The sequence below is a fragment of the Ranitomeya imitator genome, chromosome 4 (assembly GCF_032444005.1).
Source record: "Ranitomeya imitator isolate aRanImi1 chromosome 4, aRanImi1.pri, whole genome shotgun sequence".
Taxonomy (NCBI): Eukaryota; Metazoa; Chordata; class Amphibia; order Anura; family Dendrobatidae; genus Ranitomeya; species Ranitomeya imitator.
In genome coordinates, this window is record NC_091285.1 from 280,536,901 (window position 1) to 280,559,856 (window position 22,956).

The window sequence follows — 22,956 nt, forward strand, 5'->3', positions numbered from 1 at the left end:
AAGGTAACTTTGCGGTCAACACAAAACCCTACAAACAACCACGCAAAGGGGGCAAAAAGACCCTCTGTACCGAACTAACGGCACGGAGGTACACCCTCTGCGTCCCAGAGCTTCCAGCAAGCAAGAAAAAACAAATAGACAAGCTGGACAGAAAAAACAGCAAACAAAATAGCAAAGAGGAACTTAGCTATGCAGAGCAGCAGGCCACAGGAACGATCCAGGAGGAAACAGGTCCAATACTAGAACATTGACTGGAGGCCAGGATCAAAGCACTAGGTGGAGTTAAATAGAGCAGCACCTAACGACTTCACCACATCACCTGAGGAAGGAAACTCAGAAGCCGCAGTACCACTCTCCTACACTAACGGAAGCTCACAGAGAGAATCAGCCGAAGTGCCACTTGTGACCACAGGAGGGAGCTCTGCCACAGAATTCACAACACATGTCCACATGGACTTTTCCTCTCTGAACCCTGTTCACACAGGTAATATACAGATGATCAGGTTTTTAAATACATCAGATAGGGATTGGATACATCAGTTAGGATTGCTCTGATATGGGTATATCTTGACGTTTGGTGGAGCAGCTTAGTATACATTTTTTACAAAACACGTATCAACCAAATACCCTGTTTTTTTATATCTTTTTACTAGCACTTGCGGATTACTGTGATTTTTTGAAACTGAGTGTTTTTGGTTCTACTATGCTCTTTTGTGTCATCATGCAGATAGATCAGAAGCTTCTCTTCTGTTCTGCTCTGTCGATGGGGAGTCATTGCTGACACCATGCTGATTGACAGCTGGCTCCCCGCAGTGTCAGGTTCATGTTCATCTACATCCCTCTAGCCATCTTGATGGCAACCAGTGTAGCGAGATGGTTACACTCATCACTACTTACACTGTGACCACTCTCCCCATCACACTGATTGACAACTTGCTCTTCAGCATGTGTGTAAAGCAAGCCTAGCACTCGATAGTGAACAGTGAGTGTAACAGTTCCAGATAATGACTAAAAGAAAAAAAAAATTTCTCCTTGTTACCACTGCTTAAATAGGTTTTTGAACTTAAAACCTATTGGGAACAGTTAATCACATTAAGCATTAACGACATAATTTTTTTGCATACAATTTATGTGACATTTTTATTTCATATAGACTATTGTAAGATTCATTCATTGATATGAAGAATATCTTTACACAATCTGCATTTTCTATACTAGTTGATTAAATGACACATTGCAGAAACCAAAAACTATTTTGACCACCCTTTAAAATGAATTATAAATACCTTAATTTAGCTTTAAATCCTTTTACTTGTTTTAAGTTGCCAATAGTATTTAGAGTATGAAAACGTGTGAGGATGAAAAGATCATATAGAGAATTACAAAAGTAATACAAATGGGTAAAACAAAATACTACTGCCTTATTACTCCTTAAAATTAGGTTTTATTACTAGAATACTGAAGAGTGGACATATATTACATAGATTAGGAACCACTGGGACAATAGAACAAACAGAAACCTGCTGGTTAGTTAACAGCCCATACAACAATCACACGTCAATGTTATCTCAGTGGTTCAAAATGATGAAGCTAGTGAAATTAAGACCAGTAAACTGCGATGAACATGAAACCATCCAACACAAGGAAAGTTAATGGAAGCTGTGAGCTTTGTGCACTGTAAAAGTTTTCGGATGTGCTGGTATTCACCAGATATAATTAGACTCAGGAGGAACATGCCTGTCTTCAGTCCTTTTAGGTGAAGGTGTGTGCTGCCTGTTCTTGGTGCCTGTTGGCCTCATGGCATTCATAACATTGGCTCCATACCCTGAAAAAAATATGAGTTCAACAGAATATAAATTAGAATTATTCCCCTTTTTATATTTTCTTATTGAGTTTTGTGAAAATAATTTTATATACATAATAATGGGACTTGATCACATAAATATAGATTCATGGATGTATATTAAAAGGTCTAAAAATTTCTAATACACTGTACTTGTGTTTAAGTCTCTCACATTTTTCAATAACTCTGCTGGTTGTCAGCAAATAGGGACATTTATCATTTCCATTAAAAAAAACTTGATGCAACTGAAAGCTTGTCCTGAAACTGAAAACTTGTCCTAAGTCATTTTGAAAATGCGTGTCTTGTTTCGGTGCTTTCTTATAATAAACCCTGATGTGACATAATAGAACATGACCAGGAAAGTTTTTCAGCCTCAAAATGTAATCTGACAGCAGCATGAGGTAGAGACCCTGATTCCAGCAATGTTTCAATTAGCTTATTGGGTGCAACAGTAATAATGGTGATGAGCGGACCCTTGGAAGTTCGGATTCTGGTACACAACCCAAACTTTAGTCCGAAGTTCAGCTGTACCTGAACTTGAACGAGAACCCGAACCCCATAGAAAACAATGGAGACCCACACGTTAGATCTGGAAAATCACACTCTCTCATCCCCGGACTTCCCCTAGAGCTCCGAACATTAAAACGGACTTCCATCTTCGGAGTTTACCACCAGACACTAACTGTCCAGTGTGAATCCCAACGTTTTAAGTTCAGGCTCGCTCGTCTGTAGCTATAATAGAATCACCATTTTCAATGCTGCAGGTCTAGCAGAGCTCCCTATGTATAACTCTAATCACACCACTGATTAGCAGCATTCTGTGTACAATGTATGTAATTTGACAGAAAGCTGCCACTCAGCGATGGGGTCATAGTTGGACTAGGACACCTGAGTGTAACCCAAGTGTAAGCCACTTCTTCAGGATACAAAAAACGTATAGCTTTTGTTACTGAAGAAGAAGTTGGTAATACTTGCAAACGCGCACTCAACATTTTTTCATCAGCTGTCAGTGTTGATATATAATAGACCACAAACCTTCCATTTTTGATATTTCTTAGCTGCATGTAGGGAGAAAAGAGCAGGAGCAGCTGGGTCCTAGGAAACCCAGCCATTGCTGCTTTCAGCCAGGAGGCTGAATTTCCCCTGTGATTAGAGATGATATTCAATCCCCAATTACTAAGGAAATCAGCAATAAGAAGATCCTATTAATACAGTATGTTAAAATGCCACACAAAGGTCTTTTAAGAAGTCTGTAAAATAAAATAAAAGATTTAAAAAAAATACAAAACTAAAACAAACAAAAAATTCAGACTCACTGGTACTGGTTCATAATAAAAAAATATATGTTCAGTATCTAAAAATTATTTATAAGGAAATTAGAACACAATTTAGAATTATTTTTAGCGGTCTTTTGTAGTCGTAAAAAAAAAATTTCTCTTTCATTTTTTATTTAAATATCTGAATGAGATTTTTTTTCTTTGTGCCATTAAAAGTGCAAGTATGCTAAAACCCCCAAATTCTGCCTGGTCAGGAACTCATCAAAATGGCCCCAGTTACTGATCTGTGGTGTAATAGTAGAAACTAGGCAGTAGTCCTTCAAGGACTTGTTCTATACTACTATGGCCCACTGATTGAATAGCTTTTATTACGGATGTTGGCTATGCTATCAATAATATGTTTAGCAACTAGACTTAATCAGGAACATTAGAAAGGTGTCTGAAATATTTTCCGTGCCTTATCGATGGTAAAATGTATTTATTTTGAGTACAATACAAAGGTCTGTGGAATATGGACGTCTAGGATGATTGATAAAAAGTATTTATTTTCCCTGTTACTACCAGAAGGTAACGTACACTTTAGAATTTCTGATGTAAAATTAATCGGAAAATGTAGACATAGCGCTGGCTTTCGGGCTTTGCATTAATACACAGTCCTTTATTTAATGATTTTCTGGTTTATATGAACAGAAGGCTCTGCCAGCACTGGAACTCAAGCTTTTTTTCCCCAGCAAAGTTCCATTTCTGGCTCTTTTAAAGTAGCCCCCTTGTTATGCTATTGCTCCGTCTATGTTATGACTCTTTCGCGATGTCACTGTTTGCTCAGCATACTTACAGATTTGGTAAACAGTTCTGCACAGGGCATGAATACATAAGCACCAGCTTGTTTTAAGTCCTGTCACTCTCCATAATAGTACCTATCATTATCTGCCAGCATATCTGATTAAAAGCTTGCATTGGAAGGAAGCCAAAACTTCCCAGCCAGTCTAAACTTCTGTGGTGGTCTGGCCCCTCTTATGGAGGTAAAAAGAACCCTAACTCAATGTTATTTTTCCTAACACTGGGAAATGGCAATTCACGGTCTGGGGTGTTTATGACAGATCTACGTGGTAGAAGAAGGCTTTTATAAAGTTCACCCTCGCTAAGCATGTGGCTGTTTAATTGTCTATATTATGGAATAAGTCATTTGACTGCAGGGACCTGCCATGACTTGATGGCTTTGTTTTGCCGAAATCAAAATAAAAAACATGACACGAATACAGTCTGAGGCTACATTCACGTGGCTTTATTTGCGGTATGTGTGAGGTCTGTCTGTTTGGTGCCAAAATGGGATTGGATCACTTTAGATGGAAGCAGGAAAATCTTTCTCAAAGAGGTGGTTTTCTTGCTCCCCTCTTAAGTTTTTGGATCTAACTCTGTGGTGGAACATGACTCGAAGGGGGAAATTTACTAAGGCTGGAATTTCATATATTAGTCTTAACCCGGAGCACACTGAAGTAAGATGCGTCAAATTTGGTAAAAGAATAGCGCTTAATACATTTGGTACATCCTGAGCTGTGCACGCACCACAATATACCCATTTATGAGCTGGTGTATATTTCCACTATCACTCAATTTCTTGTGTAAATTATGGTCATTTTTGGGGGGTCACTGTTGCTCCTATTGTTGGCCCCACTCCGGCTCACCAAGTCCCATAAAAATAATTTGGAGAGGCATAAAAAGTTGCATAGTAAATCAAGCGTGCTCTGAAATGGCCAACTTTTTTATGCAAAAAAGCAAAGGATGGTTAATAGTGTTGAGCGAACATGATCAGATAAGGTGTTATCCCAGCATGCTCAGGTGCTAACCGAGTGTCTTGGGCGCGTTCAAATAATATGTTCGAGAACCCGCGGCTGCATGTCTCGCGGCTGTTCAACAATGTATTGTCTTGCGGCAGTTAAACTGATATTGCTATCTGGAGACTCTTAAAATGGTCGGCTACTTTCTCTTATTAGAGCAGCTTTCCTCATCTCACAAACTGACTGACATTCTCTCCATAAGATGGCTGCTGGTGGAGGACTTGTCTCTCAGCCTCCTCCTCCTCCTCCACCCTGGATCTGTCTGCAAATCGTGAGCTTGCTCAAGCCCATACTGCAGTATGGATGATTTGTTCATAGTGGTGAATATACTGCAAAATTAATTTATTCCTTGTATATACATACTGGATGAAATATTTTTGGATAAATTATGAAGAAAAACAAACTGTTGTGTCGTTTTCTGTTTTGTATGAACTATAGTCAGGTGTGGGACTTAAGTATTAAGCCACTTTATCAATTTTTGGATGCAAAAAAAATGCCATTGACTGCATGAGGTTTCGGCATAAACAGGCATTGTTTTGATATTGTCTTTTTTTTACTGTATGACCCAAATGGATTAGGTAGTTTTAAATAACGTGAAACACATGTGGTAGTGATAGTGATCCTTCTAAACAACTTATTGTCGGAAAACTCACTGTCAACCATGTTCCTAAGCAAAAAACAGATCCAGTGAAGCACTTGAGAACAGATCCTACTGGAACATGGTTAATAACTAGCAATACCCATCAGTCCAGGGAGTAAATAGAATACTGGCTGTTACGGTACTTACTTTTGTTACAGTATCTACCATTCCAGCCTTCCTTGCATTGGCATTTGTTGGGTTCAATGCAGGTTCCATGTGAGCCACATGAGGGTTCACAGACAGCTGCATAAAAACAAAGCAATGTAAATGCTAGCTATGCTACTCTACATAATACCACTGTCTATTTTACCAGAATTACTGCTATGGACAGTTATTAGATGAAAACACATATGAAAATATTCAATAAATGTATAACAAGTGAATATAATTACGGTAAACAGTAATTGCATGATTATACAACCAGTTATGTTTTAGTGATTATATTGTGAATAAAATCCATGATTAAAATTTATGACTTACGTTTTGAGCACAGATCTCCTTGGTAGCCCTTGGAACATTTGCACTTGTTCTTGCCACTACATTTTCCTCCATTTCGGCATGGCTGTTGGCATTTACCTTAAAATAAACCCACAAAGTCATTCATGAAACTTGATTCATATTTAAATGCCACTATCAAAGATTGACCTGAATGGTTAAACAGCAGAGATCAGTGTAATCTCTGGTCGCTGCTGTTATAGACACATGTGCAACACAGCTGGCATTTGCCGCAGCTGGAGTGGGCTCAGATCCCAAGCCACCTTAACACTTGAGGACCACAGTGAGGAAGTGCTGGTAAATCTATATGCAATAGTAATAATAATAACAGCAGGGATAATAGACAGTATGCTTATGTGTAAGTGGCATGTCCCCCTACCCTACTGACTAACATTTTCTCAACACCACACCTCTCCATATATTGCTTACTTGATGCTGCACCACTGAATGACATCTTAGGATTCCCTTGCTTGAGACCTTACATAACAGACAAACCCATTTGCTAACATCAAAATATCAAATTCTAAGTTACTGAGATAATGACTTTTGGGTTTTCATTGGTGTAGGTCCACTGTATTTTATCAAGACCAAAGTCAGCGCAGCCGTCTACCAGGAAATTTTAGAGCACTTCATGCTTCCCTCTGCCAACAAGCTTTTTGGAGATGGAAATTTCATTCTCCAGCAGGACTTGGCACCTGTCCACACTGCCAAAAGTACTAATACCTGGTTTAAAAAGAACAGTATCACTGTGCTTGATTAGCCAGCAAACTTTCCTGACCTTAACCTCATAGAGAATCTATGGGGTACTGTCAAGAGGAAGATGAGAGACACCAGACCCCACAATGCAGACGAGCTGAAGGCTGCTAACAAAGGAACCTGGACTTCCATAACACCTCAGCAGTACCACAGGCTGATCGCCGGCATGGCACGCTGCATTGATGCAGTAGTTGATGCAAAAGGAACCCCGACCAAGTATTTAGTGCATTTACTGAACATACATTTCAGTTGGCCAACATTTTGGATTTTAAAATCACTTTTCAAGCTGATGTTACAAAGTATTTTAATTTACTGAGATAATGACTTTTGGGTTTTCATTGGCTGTACACCATAATCATCAACATAAACAGAAATAAACACTTGAAATAGACCACTCTCTAATGACTCAATATAATATATGAGTTTCACTTTTTGTATTGAAGAACTGAAATAAATTAACTTTTTGATGATATTCTAATTTTATGAGAAGCACCTGAACATCAATCATCTACTACTGTTTATATAAGGAATGGTGGAATTTTCAACTTATTTAACGTTTCCTCTGTCTTTAACTTGATAGTCTATTATTACATATTACTATAGTATTTTAGTCTATTACTAACCATTATTAAAGTGAACTTGCCATTTAATGAAAATATGACATAAATGCATGTACATTCCTTCTTTATATGTATGCCCCGCTATATGTTATAAGACAAAAAACTAGTACAGGCAGTGAAATCATCTGTGAACTATTGCTAAAAGTAGCTAACAAATGCATGGGGAACTTGAAGAGTTAATTATGATGGTGGCCCAGAGCTGGTTTATAGTGGTAGAGTTCTGGGATTTCACCAATTAATGTGTGAGGAGTAAGGGTACCGTCACACATAACGATATCGTTAACGATATCGTTGCTTTTTGTGACGTAGCAACGATATAGTTAAGGAAATTGTTATGAGTGACAGCGACCAACGATCAGGCCCCTGCTGGGAAATCGTTGGTCGCTGAGGAAAGTCCAGAACTTTATTTTGTAGCTGGACTTCCCGCTGACATCGCTGGATCGGCGTGTGTGACACCGATCCAGCGATGTCTTCACTGGTAACCAGGGTAAACATCGGGTTACTAAGCGCAGGGCCGCGCTTAGTAACCCGATGTTTACCCTGGTTACCAGCGTAAATGTTAAAAAAACAAACACTACATACTTACCTTCAGCTGTCTGTCCCAGGCACTGTGCTTCTCTGCACTCCTCCTGCATCCTGTGTCAGCGCCAGCCAGCCGGAAAGCACAGCGGTGACGTCACCGCTCTGCTTTCCGGCTGACCGGCGCTGACAGTGCAGAGGAAAGCAGAGCGCCGGAGGACAGATAGCTGAAGGTAATTATGTAGTGTTTGTTTTTTTAACATTTACGCTGGTAACCAGCGACCAAACAGCGACGCTGCAGCGATCGACATCGTTGTCGGTATCGCTGCAGCGTCGCTTAGTGTGACGGTACCTTTAAGGTTGTTGCAGTGCAGAGATCAAGAAAAGGGGGGGATAGGAGAGTGACTCTTAGGCTACGGTCACACTATTAGTATGTGATCAGTATTTTACCTCAGTATTTATAAGCCAAAACCAGGAGTGGGACAGTCCGAGGATAAGTATAATAGAAACATGTCACCACTTCTGAATTTTTGCCCTATTCCCGAACGTGATTCAGAAAGAACCCCTAGCGGAAGATTCCTGTTATGATATGGTGGTCTAGGAGCAACATGGAACGAGCTCTGAAGGAAGTGGTAACTGTACTGACCGCAGTCCCTAAGCTCAACACAACACTAGAAGTAGCCGTGGAATGCTCCTAACTCTCCCTAGGCATCTCGTCACAGCCTAAGAGCTAACTACCCCTAAAGATAGAAGCAGGAAAGCTATCTTGCCTCAGAGAAAATCCCCAAAGGATAGATTAGCCCCCCACAAATAATGACTGTGAGTGGAGAGGGAAAAGACATACACAGAATGAAACCAGGATGAGCACAGGAGGCCAGTCTAGCTAAATAGATAGAACAGGATGGAATACTGTGCGGTCAGTATAAAACACTACAAAAAATCCACGCAGAGTTTACAAAAAATCTCCACACCTGACTAAAGGTGTGGAGGGTAAATCTGCTTCCCAGAGCTTCCAGCAAGACAGAATTAATTCATACTGATAAGCTGGACAAACATAGAAAGCACAGAATGGATAAGTCCACAATCTATGGACAGAAAAGAGCATCAAAAACTTAGCTTTGCTGAACTGGTCAGGATAACAGGGAAATCCAAAGAGATGTGAATCCAACCAGGAACCATTTACAAGTTGCACTGGCTGAAGGAAAGAGCCAGGCCTAAATAGCCAAGAAGAAGAGATGATAAGTGGAGGCAGCTGATGACAGCTAACTCCAAGGAGCAGCCATACCACTTGAAACCACAAGAGGGAGCCCAAGAGCAGAGCTCACAAAAGTGCCACTTGCAACCACCGGAGGGAGCCCAAGAGCGGAATTCACAACAGATTCCCTATAATGAAGAGAATGGAGTCACTTTGAACGTTGTCTGGCCAATGATCTGGTGGAGTCTGTCTTTTTGTGCATGCATAAAAGTGAGGTCGGCCACAGTTTTGTGCACCTCCTAAAATGACACTGCTGAACAGAGGCTAGACAGAATCCAGAGTAACTCTGCTGCCTGATTGTAGAATGCTCTTCTAGCATTTAGGGGCTCTGTATATGGAGTCTACGAACTATTCTAGGAAAATATGCGCTCTAGGAGGCAAATAACGCTCTGTCTTTCCCGAGTCTTGCCATGTGTCTGAGAAGTACTGTACAGCCACATATGGGGTATTTCCAAGTTCAGCAGAGTTTGTGTGACAAATTTTAATGCCATTTTTACCCATTTCCCCTTGGGAAAATGAAAAATAATCTGGGGCTAAAACAAAATGTTTGACTTAAAAATGTAATTATGTTTTTTCTACTGTCCAGTAGTATAACATTCTGTGACACCCCCATGGTGTCATTATGATCACTCCACCCTTAGGGCTCTTTTCCACTTGAGAGAAAAAAAAACGGTCCGATTTACGGACAGAAAAAACGGAGGTAAATCATGCGATTGTTATGCGAGTGTCATGTGAGTGTCATGCGATTTTTTTTTTTATTGCAACATCCGTATGACATCTGTATTGCTGTCCAATTTTTACGCACCGGTGTCCTTTGAAAAGCCGGCAAATGTTATGAAAGGCAATTCAGAATCACAATGGACATGGAGGTCAGAGCCCATACAGTGAACTGACAATAACCCAAAATAATAGAACGAGCTCTGAGACGTGGGAACTCTGCAGACCGCAATCCCTAAGCCTATCAAACCACACTGAAGGTAGCCGTGGAGCACTCCTGACCAGAACCTAGGCGCCTCGTCACAGCCTGAGAAACTAGCTAATCCTGAAGATAGAAAAATAAGCCTACCTTGCCTCAGAGAAATTCCCCAAAGGAAAAGGCAGCCCCCCACATATAATGACTGTGAGTAAGATGAAAACACAAACATAGAGATGAAACAGATTTAGCAAAGTGAGGCCCGACTAGCTGAACAGAACGAGGATAGGGAAGATAACTTTGCGGTCAGCACAAAAACCTATAAAAAAACCATGCAGAGGGGACAAAAAGACCCTCCGCACCGACTAACAGTACGGAGGTGGTCCCTCTGCGTCTCAGAGCTTCCAGCAGGCGAGAAAAACCAATAAAGCAAGCTGGACAGAAAAATAGCAACAAAATAACATAAGCAAAACTTAGCTTTGCAGAGCAGCAGGCCACAGGAATGATCCAGGGAAAAAACAAGTCCCACACTGAAACATTGACAGGAAGCATAGATCAAAGCATCAGGTGAAGTTAAGTAGAGAAGAAGCTAACGAGCTCACCAGATCACCTGAGGGAGGAAACTCAGAAGCTGCAGTACCAATTTCCTCCACAAACGGAAGATCCCAGAGAGAATCAGCCGAAGTACCACTTGTGACCACAGGAGTGAACTCTGCCACAGAATTCACAACAGGCAAATCAGTGCTGTGTACAGTAAAATCACACTGACAGATTAGAATAGAAAAGATAGACTAGATATATACATAGAATAGGTATATATACATATATATATATATATATATATATGTCACTGAAACACCTATATATATATATATATATATATATATTTATATTTAATACAGAGATAGATAGCAGAAAAGCCGGTAATTCAATTGCCGACTTTTGCTATCTCCTTCCCAAACCAGACATGATATGAGACATGGTTTACATACAGTAAACCATTTCATATCCCTTATTTTTTTTGCATATTCCTGACTACTAATGTAAGAAGTGTCTTTGTGTAAAATCTGGTTGTTCTAGCTGTTAAAATAAAGGGTTAAATCACGGAAAAAATTGGCGTGGGCTCACGCGCAATTTTCTCCACCAGAGTGGTAAAGCCAGTGACTGAGGGCAGATATTAATAGCCTAGAGAGGGACCATGGATATTGCCCCCCGCGGCTAAAAACATCTGCCCCCAGCCACCCCAGAAAATGCACATCTGTAAGATGCACCTATTCCGGCACTTAACCATTAACTTCCCACTCCCGAGTAGCGGTGGGATACCGTAAGGTGACATTAAGCCAGGTTAATAATGGAGAGGTGTCAATAAGACACCTATCCATTATTAATTCAATACTAGTAAATGGTTAATAAAACACACACACATTAGGAAAAAAGTATTTTAATGAAATAAAGACACAGGGTGTTGTAATAGTTTATTATACGCTCAATCCAATTGAAGACCCTTGTCACCTGAAACAAAGTTAAAATAAAAAACAACAATATCCTATACCTTTCCGCTGTTACACTCATGTCCCACGATGTAAATCCATCTGAAGGGGTTAAATAATTTTACAAGCAGGAGCCTGCTAATGCAGCTGTTGCCCCTGCCTGTAAAAACTGGGTAATGAATGGAATGCAGGGGAATGTAGCTATCTAGACTTGCGGTGCTGCGCCTCCTGCTGGCATAACCTCATATGAACTCTAGCATGAGAAAATACTCAGAAAAATTCACACGCTAGGGTTAATATGAGGCTATACCAGCTGTTGTGAATTCCGCTCTTGGACTCCCTCCGGTGGTTGTAAGTGGCACTTTTGTGAGTTCTGCTCTTGGGCTCCCTCCGGTGGTTTTAAGTGGAATGGCTGCTCCTTGGATTTAGCAGTCTGCAGCTGCTTCCACTGATTGTCTTTCTGCCCGGCTATTTATGCCTGGCTCTTCCTTCAGCCAGTGCCACTTGTCAATGGTTCCTGGTTGGATTCACATCTCTCTTGGATTTCCCTGATATCCTGACCAGTTCAGCAAAGATAAGTCCTTGCTTTGCTCTTTTCTGTCCACATGTTGTGGATTTATTCGTTCTGTGCATTCTATGTTTTGTCCAGCTTGTCAGTATGGATTAATTCAGTTTAACTGGAAGCTCTGGGAAGCAGATTTACCCTCCACACCTTTAGTCAGGTGTGGAGATTTTTGTAAACTCTGTGTGGATTTTGGTAGTTTTTTAATACTGACCGCACAGTATTCTATCCTGTCCTATCTATCTAGCTAGACTGGCCTCCTGTGCTACATCCTGGTTTCATTCCGTGTATGCCTTTTCCCTCTCCACTCACAGTCATTACTTGTGGGGGGCTATCTATCCTTTGGGGATTTTCTCTGAGGCAAGATAGTTTTCCTGTTTCTATCTTTAGGGGTAGTTAATTTTCAGGCTGTGACGAGGTGCCTAGGGAGCATCAGGAGCATCCCACGGCTACTTCTAGTGTTGAGCTTAGGGACTGCGGTCAGTACAGGTACCACCTCCTTCAGAGCTCGTCCCATGTTGCTCCTAAACCACCAGTTCATAACAGTACAAGTGGCCAAAAATGAATTAAATGCATCTCAAAAGAAGGAAAAAAAAATTCTGAGCCATTTTTTTTTTCTGTGCTCTGTTTTGTCTTTTTTTTCTTCTTGATCTCTGGGTGGTTCAGGATTTATGCTCTGGCATGGATGTTCAGGGTTTTTTTTCTCATGTGGATCAACTTGCTGCAAGAGTACAGAGTATCCAAGATTATGTTGTCCAGACTCCGGCCTTGGAGCCTAAAATTCCTACTCCTGATTTGTTTTTTGGGGACCGATCCAAGTTTTTGAACTTTAAAAATAACTGCAAATTGTATTTTGCTTTGAAACCCCGTTCTTCTGGTGATCCCATTCAGCAAGTTAAAATCATCATATCCTTGCTGCGTGGTGACCCTCAAGACTGGGCATTCTCCCTTGAATCAGGGGATCCGGCATTGCTGAATGTAGACGCATTTTTTCAAGCGCTCGGATTATTGTATGACGAACCTAATTCTGTGGATCATGCAGAAAAAACCCTGTTGGCCCTGTGTCAAGGTCAGGAAGCGGCAGAATTATACTGCCAGAAATTTAGGAAATGGTCTGTGCTCACTAAATGGAATGAGGATGCTCTGGCTGCTATTTTCAGAAAAGGTCTTTCTGAAGCCCTTTAAGATGTTTTGGTGGGCTTCCCTACGCCTGCTGGTTTGAGCGAATCTATGTCTCTAGCCATTCAGATTGGTCGGCGTCTGCGCGAGCGCAAAGCTGTGCACCATATGGCAGTATCCTCTGAGCAGAGTCCTGAGCCTATGCAATGTGATAGGATTTTGACTAGAACAGAACGGCAGGAATTCAGACGTCAGAATAGGCTGTGTTTTTACTGTGGTGATTCTGCTCATGTTATTTCTGATTGCCCTAAGCGTACTAGGAGGGTCGCTAGGTCTGTTACCATCAGTACTGTACAGCCTAAATTTCTTTTATCTGTGACCCTGATTTGCTCATTATCGTCCTTTTCTGTCATGGCATTTGTGGATTCAGGCGCTGCCCTGAACTTAATGGACTTAGAATTTGCCAGGCGCTGTGGTTTTTCCTTGTAGCCTTTGCAGAGCCCTATTCCTTTGAGGGGCATTGATGCTACACCATTGGCCAAGGATAAACCTCAGTACTGGACGCAGATGACCATGTACATGGCTCCAGCACATCAGGAAGATTGCCGTTTTCTGGTGTTGCATAACCTGCATGATGTTGTTGTACTGGGTTTTCCATGGTTACAGGAACATAATCCGGTGCTGGATTGGAAAACTATGTCTGTGACTAGTTGGGGTTGTCAAGGGGTACATAGTGACGTTCCTTTGATGTCAATTTCCTCTTCCCCCTCTTCTGAGGTCCCTGAGTTTTTGTCGGATTTCCAGGATGTATTTGATGAGCCCAAGTCCAGTTCCCTTCCTCCACATAGGGGCTGTGATTGTGCTATTAACTTGATTCCAGGTTATAAGTTCCCTAAGGGCTGACTTTTCAATCTGTCTGTGCCAGAGCATGCCGCCATGCGGAGTTATGTTAAGGAATCTTTGGAGAAGGGGCATATTCGGCCGTTTTCGTCACCATTGGGAGCGGGTTTCTTTTTTGTTGCTAAGAAGGATGGCTCCTTGAGACCCTGTATAGATTATCATCTTCTTAATAAGATCACGGTCAAATTCCAATACCCCTTGCCTTTGCTTTCTGATTTGTTTGCTCAGATTAAGGGGGCTAGTTGGTTTACTAAGATTGACCTTCGAGGGGCATATAATCTTGTTCGTATTAAACAGGGTGACGAATGGAAAACTGCATTTAATACGCCCGAAGGCCATTTTGAATACCTCGTGATGCCATTCAGGCTCTCTAATGCTCCATCTGTGTTCCAATCTTTCATGCATGATATTTTCCGCAATTATCTTGATAAATTCATGGTTGTATATTTGGATGATATTTTGATTTTTTCCGATGATTGGGAGTCTCATGTGAAGCAGGTCAGGATGGTGTTCCAGATCCTTCGTGATAATGCTTTATTTGTGAAGGGGTCTAAGTGCCTATTCAGAGTTCAGAAGGTCTCTTTTTTGGGTTTTATTTTTTCTCCCTCGTCTATGGAAATGGATCCTGTTAAGGTCCAAGCTATTCATGACTGGATTCAACCCACATCTGTGAAGAGCCTTCAAAAAGTTTTGGGCTTTGCTAATTTCTATCGCCGTTTCATTGCCAACTTTTCCAGTGTGGTTAAGCCCCTGACTGATTTGACGAAGAAAGGCACTGATGTGACGAATTGGTCCTCTGCGGCTGTTGAGGCCTTTCGGGAGCTTAAACGCCGATTTACTTCTGCCCCTGTGTTGCGTCAGCCGGATGTTTCTCTTCCTTTTCAGGTTGAGGTTGATGCTTCTGAGATTGGGGCAGGGGCCGTTTTGTCTCAGAGGGATTCTGATGGTTCTTTGATGAAACCGTGTGCTTTTTTTTCCAGAAAGTTTTCGCCTGCGGAACGCAATTATGATGTCGGCAATCGGGAGTTCTTGGCTATGAAGTGGGCGTTTGAGGAGTGGCGACATTGGCTTGAGGGAGCTAAACACCGTGTTGTGGTCCTGACCGATCATAAGAATCTGATTTACCTCGAGTCGGCCAAGCGGCTAAATCCTAGACAGGCTCGATGGTCCCTGTTTTTCTCCCGTTTTGATTTTGTGGTCTCATATCTTCTGGGATCTAAGAATGTTAAGGCTGATGCCCTCTCTAGGAGTTTTTTGCCTGATTCTCCTGGAGTCCTTGAGCCGGTTGGCATTCTTTCTGCCATCTCCCCTGATTTGCGGCGGGTGCTTCGGGAATTTCAGGCTGATAAGCCTGACCGCTGTCCTGTGGGGAAGCTGTTTGTTCCTGATAGATGGACAAGTAAGGTAATTTCTGAGGTTCATTGTTCAGTGTTGGCTGGTCATCCTGGGATTTTTGGTACCAGAGATTTGGTTGCTAGGTCCTTTTGGTGGCCTTCCTTGTCGCGCGATGTGCGTGCTTTTGTGCAGTCCTGTGGGACTTGCGCCCGGGCCAAGCCTTGCTGTTCCCGCGCTAGTGGGTTGCTTTTGCCTTTGCCGGTCCCTGAGAGGCCCTGGACGCATATTTCCATGGATTTTATTTCGGATCTTCCCGTTTCCCAGAAGATGTCTGTTATCTGGGTTGTTTGTGACCGGTTCTCTAAAATGGTCCATCTGGTACCTTTGCCTAAGTTGCCTTCCTCCTCTGATTTGGTTCCATTGTTTTTTCAGCATGTGGTTCGTTTGCATGGCATTCCGGAGAATATTGTGTCTGACAGAGTTTCTCAGTTTGTCTCTAGGTTTTGGCGGGCCTTTTGTGCTAGGATGGGCATTGATTTGTCTTTTTCTTCGGCGTTTCATCCTCAGACTAATGGCCAAACTGAGCGAACTAATCAGACCTTGGAAACCTATTTGAGATGCTTTGTGTCTGCTGATCAGGATGATTGGGTGGCTTTCTTGCCGTTGGCCGAGTTTGCCCTTAATAATAGGGCTAGTTTGGCTACTTTGGTTTCACCTTTCTTTTGTAATTTTGGTTTTCATCCTCGTTTTTCTTCGGGGCAGGTTAAGCCTTCTGATTGTCCTGGTGTGGATTCTGTGGTGGACAGGCTGCAGCAGATTTGGACAATTTGACGTTGTCTCAGGAAAAGGCTCAATGTTTTGCTAAACGCCGTCGGTGTGTTGGTCCCCGGCTTCGTGTGGGGGATTTGGTTTGGTTGTCTTCTCGTCATGTTCCTATGAAGGTTTCTTCCCCTAAGTTTAAGCCTCGGTTTATTGGTCCTTATAAGGTTTCTGAAATTATTAATCCGGTGTCTTTTCGTTTGGCTCTTCCAGCCTCTTTTGCCATTCATAATGTTTTCCATAGATCTTTGTTGCGGAGATATGTGGTGCCCGTTGTTCCCTCGGTTGATCCTCCTGCCCCGGTGTTGGTTGAGGGAGAGTTTGAGGGAATATGAGGTTGAGAAAATTTTGGATTCTCGTTTTTCGAGGCGGAGGCTTCAGTATCTTGTCAAGTGGAAGGGTTATGGCCAGGAGGATAATTCTTGGGTTGTTGCCTCCGATGTCCATGCCGCCGATTTGGTTCGAGCTTTTCACTTGGCTCGTCCTGATCGGCCTGGGGGCTCTGGTGAGGGTTCGGTGACCCCTCCTCAAGGGGGAGTACCGTTGTGAATTCCGCTCTTGGGCTCCCTCCGGTGGTTGTAAGTGGCACTTTTGTGAGTTCTGCTCTTGGGCTCCCTCCGGTGGTTTTAAGTGGAATGGCTGCTCCTTGGATTTAGCAGTCTGCAGCTGCTTCCACTGATTGTCTTTCTGCTCGGCTATTTATGCCTGGCTCTTCCTTCAGCCAGTGCCACTTGTCAATGGTTCCTGGTTGGATTCACATCTCTCTTGGATTTCCCTGATATCCTGACCAGTTCAGCAAAGATAAGTGCTTGCTTTGCTCTTTTCTGTCCACATGTTGTGGACTTATTCGTTCTGTGCATTCTATGTTTTGTCCAGCTTGTCAGTATGGATTAATTCAGTTTAGCTGGAAGCTTTGGGAAGCAGATTTACCCTCCACACCTTTAGTCAGGTGTGGAGATTTTTGTAAACTCTGTGTGGATTTTTGTAGTTTTTTAATACTGACCGCACAGTATTCTATCCTGTCCTATCTATCTAGCTAGACTGGCCTCCTGTGCTACATCCTGGTTTCATTCTGTGTATGTCTTTTCCCTCTCCACTCACAGTCATTACTTGTGGGGGGCTATCTATCCTTTGGGGATTTTCTATGAGGCAAGATAGTTTTCCTGTTTCTATCTTTAGGGGTAGTTAATTCTCAGGCTGTGACGAGGTGCCTAGGGAGCATCAGGAGCATCCCACGGCTACTTCTAGTGTTGTGTTGAGCTTAGGGACTGCGGTCAGTACAGGTACCACCTCCTTCAGAGCTCGTCCCATGTTGCTCCTAAACCACCAGTTCATAACAACCAGCTGTTTAATTCCCCAGCTTTTACAGGCAGGAGTGTTGTTAATTCAGCTTTTGGACTCCCTCCGGTGGTTGTAGAGGGTAATGCAGTTGTGCCTGGACTGCAGGAGTGGACAGGTGTATCTACTAATTGCAAAACTGACTGGGGTATATAGCTTTGCTGGATCCTTTAGTCAGTGCCAGTTGTCCATTGTTCTTGAAGGATTCACTTCCCTGCTGGTCTCTCCAGTTTGCTGTGTTTTTCTACAAAGATAAGTCCTGGCTTTGTTTTTGCTGTCCACCTGCAGTGGACCTTATAGTTCTGTGCATTTTCATGTTTTTGTTTTGTCCAGCTTGGTCTGTGAAGGATTTTTTGCAGCCTAGCTATTTCTCTGGAGATGCAGATATAACCCCCATGTCTTTAGTCAGATGTGGTGATCCGTATTTTCTGCGGTGGATATTTTCTAGTGTTTTTATACTGACCGCATAGTACTCTGTTCTATTCTTTCTTTTTAGCTAGTATGGCCTCCTATGCTAAAATCTGATTTCATATCTGCGTATGTTATTTCCCTCTCCTCTCACAGTCAATATTTGTGGGGGGCTATCTATCCTTTGGGGATTTTCTCTGAGGCAAGATAGGTTTCCTGTTTCTGTCTTTAGGGGTAGTTAGTTCTTAGGCTGTGCCGAGGGGTCTAGGGAGTGTTAGGTACCCCCCACGGCTGCTTTTAGTTGCGCTGCTAGGTTCAGGGTTTGTGGTCAGTACAGGGACCACCTTCTCCAGAGTACATCTCATGCTGCTCCAAGGCCACCAGATCATAACACAGGAGCACACCTGTATTAGCAGGCTCCTGGCTGTAAAATTATTTAACCCCTTCAGATGGGTATGGGATATTGTTGTTTTTTATTTTAACTTTGTTTCAGGTGACAAGGGTCTTTAATTGGATTGATCGTATAATAAACTATTCCAACTCCCTGTGTCTTTATTTCATTATAATACTTTTTTCCTAATGTGTGTGTGTTTTATTAGCCATTTACTAGTATTGGATTAATAATGGATAGGTGTCTTATTGACGCCTCTCAATTATTAACCTGGCTTAATCTTACAGATGTGTCTTTTCTGGGGTGGCTGGGGGCAGATGTTTTAGCCGGGGGGAGCAATATCCATGGTCCCTCTCTAGGCTATTAATATCTGCCCTCAGTCACTGGCTTTCCCACTCTGGCGGAGAAAATTGCGCGGGAGCCCACGCCAATTTTTTCCATGATTTAACCCTTTATTTTAACAGGTAGAGCCACAAAATGTCATACAAAGACACATCTTACATTAGTAGTCAGGAATATGTAATAAAATAAGGGATATGATATGATTTACTGTATGTAAACCAGGTCTCATATCCTATCGGGTTTGTGAAGGAGATAGCAAAAGCCGGCAATTGAATTACCGGCTTTTCTGCTATCTAGCGCTGCATTAAATATAAATATATATATATATATATATATATATATATATATATATATATATATATATATATATACAGTACAGACCAAACGTTTGGACACACCTTCTCATTTAAAGATTTTTCTGCATTTTCATGACTATGAAAATTGTGCATTCACACTAAAGGCATCAAAACTATGAATTAACACATGTGGAATTATATACTTAACAAAAAAGTGTGAAACAACTGAAATTAGGTCTTATATTCTAGGTTCTTCCAAGTAGCCACCTTTTGCTTTGATGACTGCTTTGCACACTCTTGGCATTCTCTTGGTGAGCTTCAAGAGGTAGTCACCGGGAATGGTTTTCACTTCACAGGTGTGCCCTGTCAGGTTTAATAAGTGGGATTTCTTATAAATGGGGTTGGGACCATGAGTTGTGTTGTGCAGAAGTCTGGTGGATACACAGCTGATAGTCCTAATGAACAGACTGTTAGAATTTGTATTATGGCAAGAAAAAAGCAGCTAAGTAAAGAAAAGCGAGTGGCCATCATTACTTTAAGAAATAAAGGTCACTCAGTCCGAAATTCTGTGTGAATGTACAATTTTCATAGTCATGAAAATACAGAAAAATCTTTAAATGAGAAGGTGTGTCCAAACTTTTGGTCTGTACTGTATATATATATATGTGTCTCGCTGACATATATATACCGGTATATGTATATAAACCTATTCTTTGTGTATATATCTGTTCTATTCTAACCTGTCAGTGTGATTTTACTGTACACCGCGCTGACTTACCGGCTTTTCAAAGGACACCGGTGCGTAAAAATCGGACAGAACTCGCATGGTGCGAGTGCTGTGCGATTTTTTTTTTCTCGCACCCATTGACTTACATTGGCGAGTCTCGTCCGAGAATCGCAGCAATACGCAGCATGCTGCGATTTTTTTCTCAGTCCGATTTCGGCTGAGAAAAAAATCGCAAATGAGATGACACCTATTGAAGAACATTGGTCCGAGTGCAATCTGATTTTTTATCGGATTGCACTCGTCCGTTTTCCTCGCAAGTGGAAATAAGTCCTTAGATGAATTCACTGAGAGGTCTTTTTGTAAAATTGGGTCACTTATGGGGGATTCTGTAGTCCTGACACCTCAGGGACTCTTCCAGTGGGTCATGGCACCCACAAACCATAACAGTAAAATCTGCACTAAATTATGGCACTCCTTCCCTTCTGAGTTTTGCACATGTAGGGTATTGGATTACTCAGGAGAAATTGCACAACTAACTGAGAAGTCCACACTTCCCTTCTGAGCTCTGCCTTGTGCAAAAACAGTAGTTTTCCTCCACTTATGGGCAATCGGCCTAGTCAGGAGATATTGCACAACAAATTTGATGGTGCATTTTCTCCTGTCTCCCTTGTGAAAATGTAACATTTGGGGCTAAAAGAAATTTTTGTGGTAAAAAGTTACTTTTTATTTTCACGGCTCTACATTATATACTTCTGTGAAGCACAACAAATTTTGTGGCTCATTTTTTCCTGTTACCCTTCTGAAAATTAAAAATTTGGAGCTAACGAAAAATTTTTGTGAAAAAAGTTAAATGTTCATTTTTTCCTTCTATATTGCTTTAATTCCTATGAAGCACCTGAGGGGATAATAAACTTCTTGAATGTTGTTTTGTGCACTTTGAGGGATGCAGTTTTTAAAATAGTGTCACTTTTGGGCATTTTTTGTCACGTAGACCCCTCAAAGTCACTTTAAATGTGATCCCTAAAAAATGGTTTTATACATTTTGTTTGTAAAATGAAAAATTGTTGATCAATTTTTAACCCTTCTAACTTCCAAAAAAAAATAAGTTTCAAAAATTGTGCTGATGTGAAGTAGACATGTGGAAAATGTTATTTATTAACTATTTTGTTAAATATTAACTATTTTGTGTGACATATCTCATAGTTAATAGCATTTGGGGACATGAAAGGTTCCCTTTAAATATGGATACATGATCATCACATTGGGATTGTTGAACATCTCCCTTAACAATCATAGCCATTAATATCAAGTTAATGCATCAAACTCTTGCATAGTGAAGCGTGATTTAGTTTGTGACTTGATGATGAGTAGTGCAACAAAGGACACATGATATATGTCCTCCATGGCCATATTTTAGATTCACATGGCCTTTTGCTTATCTACTAAGCTGTTGCTCCTAGATTTTCTACTTTACAATAACAACACATAAAAATGACTGAGGTAGAGCTAGCAGAGAAGAAAACTAACTAGTGTGGAAAGTGATTGGCTATGATGTTTCGCAATTAAATGGCTAATTGCCTTATTATATTCACCTTTCAGCAACTGATGTAGACAAAATGGGTAAACCTGACAATTAAAAGGACTAGCCCACATATTTTTGGTCACCTGCTAACTATAAAGAATAGCCTACATACTTTTGGCCACCTGCTAATTATAAGGACTAGCCCACATACTTTTGCCCACCTGCAAATTATAAGGGCTAGCCCACATTCTTTTGGCCACCTGCTAATTATAAAGGCTAGCCCACATAGTTTTGACTGTGTTTTGTAAGCACAAAAGTACTAATTAGTAACCTACACACATTGTAAGAATGGTGCTTTCATAATACTACCGGGCTATGTGATGATACAGTGATACAATAACATGCGGACGTTACCATCATGATTAAAAGTGGTGTTACTGGTTTATTCAATATTCATCCATAAACTGATGAAGTGGCTGGTGGCTAAGAATATAGAAAAATGTAAACTTAGTACCGTGTGCTGAAAGGGTCCAAGGCACCTCCAGTTACATTTTTTATTGCTTTATCGTGGAGCCAAAATGCATTTAACAGCAACTTTTGGCATGCAGTTTGACAAAGCTCTGCATTATGCTGTTGTGTGCTTTTGTTCTTCACAATAAAGCATTCAATAATGTAGTTGGCGGTGCCTTGGATCCTTCTTGCATATTTCAGTTTAATACTTCTATGTAATTGTTTAAAAAACTTCCTGTATTTGTTGTTCAGTTTGAGAAGTGTCTACCTTTCTAAATGCTAAATACTGTACTTCTATGCAAAGATGTTACTACAGCGGAGGTTAAATGTAAGCTTATTGGCGTAGAAGATGATAGGAAAATGTGAATACATTTGTGCTTCAAACATCACCCAGTTACAGTGGCATGTGTGAAAGGCTTTGATGCCAAACCTCTGAAAATTCTTTGATCTTGACATAAATAAAAGCAGCTTGAAAGCTGCAGTGGGGGTTACAATTTATTACATTTTAACCTAACACAGACAAAGGAGACATGACTTGCAGAATTCTGGCAGAATGGGTTCTGGTCACATACTTGTTTCACACTGATCTCCTTCGTAACCTGATGGGCAGATACACTTCCCAGGGTAGAAGCATGTTCCTCCGTTCAGGCAACTTGTAGTACAGTTTGCTGTATACAGAAATGAAGAATACATGTATGGTATCTTAATTTCTTAAATGTACTGTATCGTCTTCTTATCCTAATATGAAATATAACTTGCATGGGGTTTCCTACTTACCCTGCTACTGCTGTTATTATATGCCAATATTAATAACATCAAAATAATACAATTAATCTAATGTTTATAAGATTGTATTCTATCTTCCTGATCCTGAAAGCAAAACTACACGTTAATTACATGCTATACTTAGAAGCTTACGGTATACGACAAAGAGCAAACTATGGGCCCAATTCATCATTGTATTTTCAATCAGCGAGTTTTTGATTTGCGAGTGACAAAATCATCAAAGGATTTTGCCCTTTTTTCAGGTTGTCTTTTGTT

At 41.2% G+C, this 22,956-nt stretch overlaps 1 protein-coding gene across 1 annotated transcript in view; it reads right to left on the minus strand.

The window, feature by feature from the left end:
• Positions 1-1,421: 1,421 nt before the first annotated feature.
• WIF1 (WNT inhibitory factor 1) overlaps positions 1,422-22,956 on the minus strand; it is a 247,515-nt gene continuing 225,980 nt past the window's right edge. The window contains exons 7-10 of the mRNA XM_069764683.1: positions 22,488-22,583; positions 6,079-6,174; positions 5,746-5,841; positions 1,422-1,825 (exon numbers count right to left, since the gene is read on the minus strand). Coding sequence (XP_069620784.1) covers positions 1,704-1,825; positions 5,746-5,841; positions 6,079-6,174; positions 22,488-22,583 — 410 coding nt within the window. The 3' untranslated portion in view covers positions 1,422-1,703. The remainder of the gene's footprint in view (positions 1,826-5,745; positions 5,842-6,078; positions 6,175-22,487; positions 22,584-22,956) is intronic.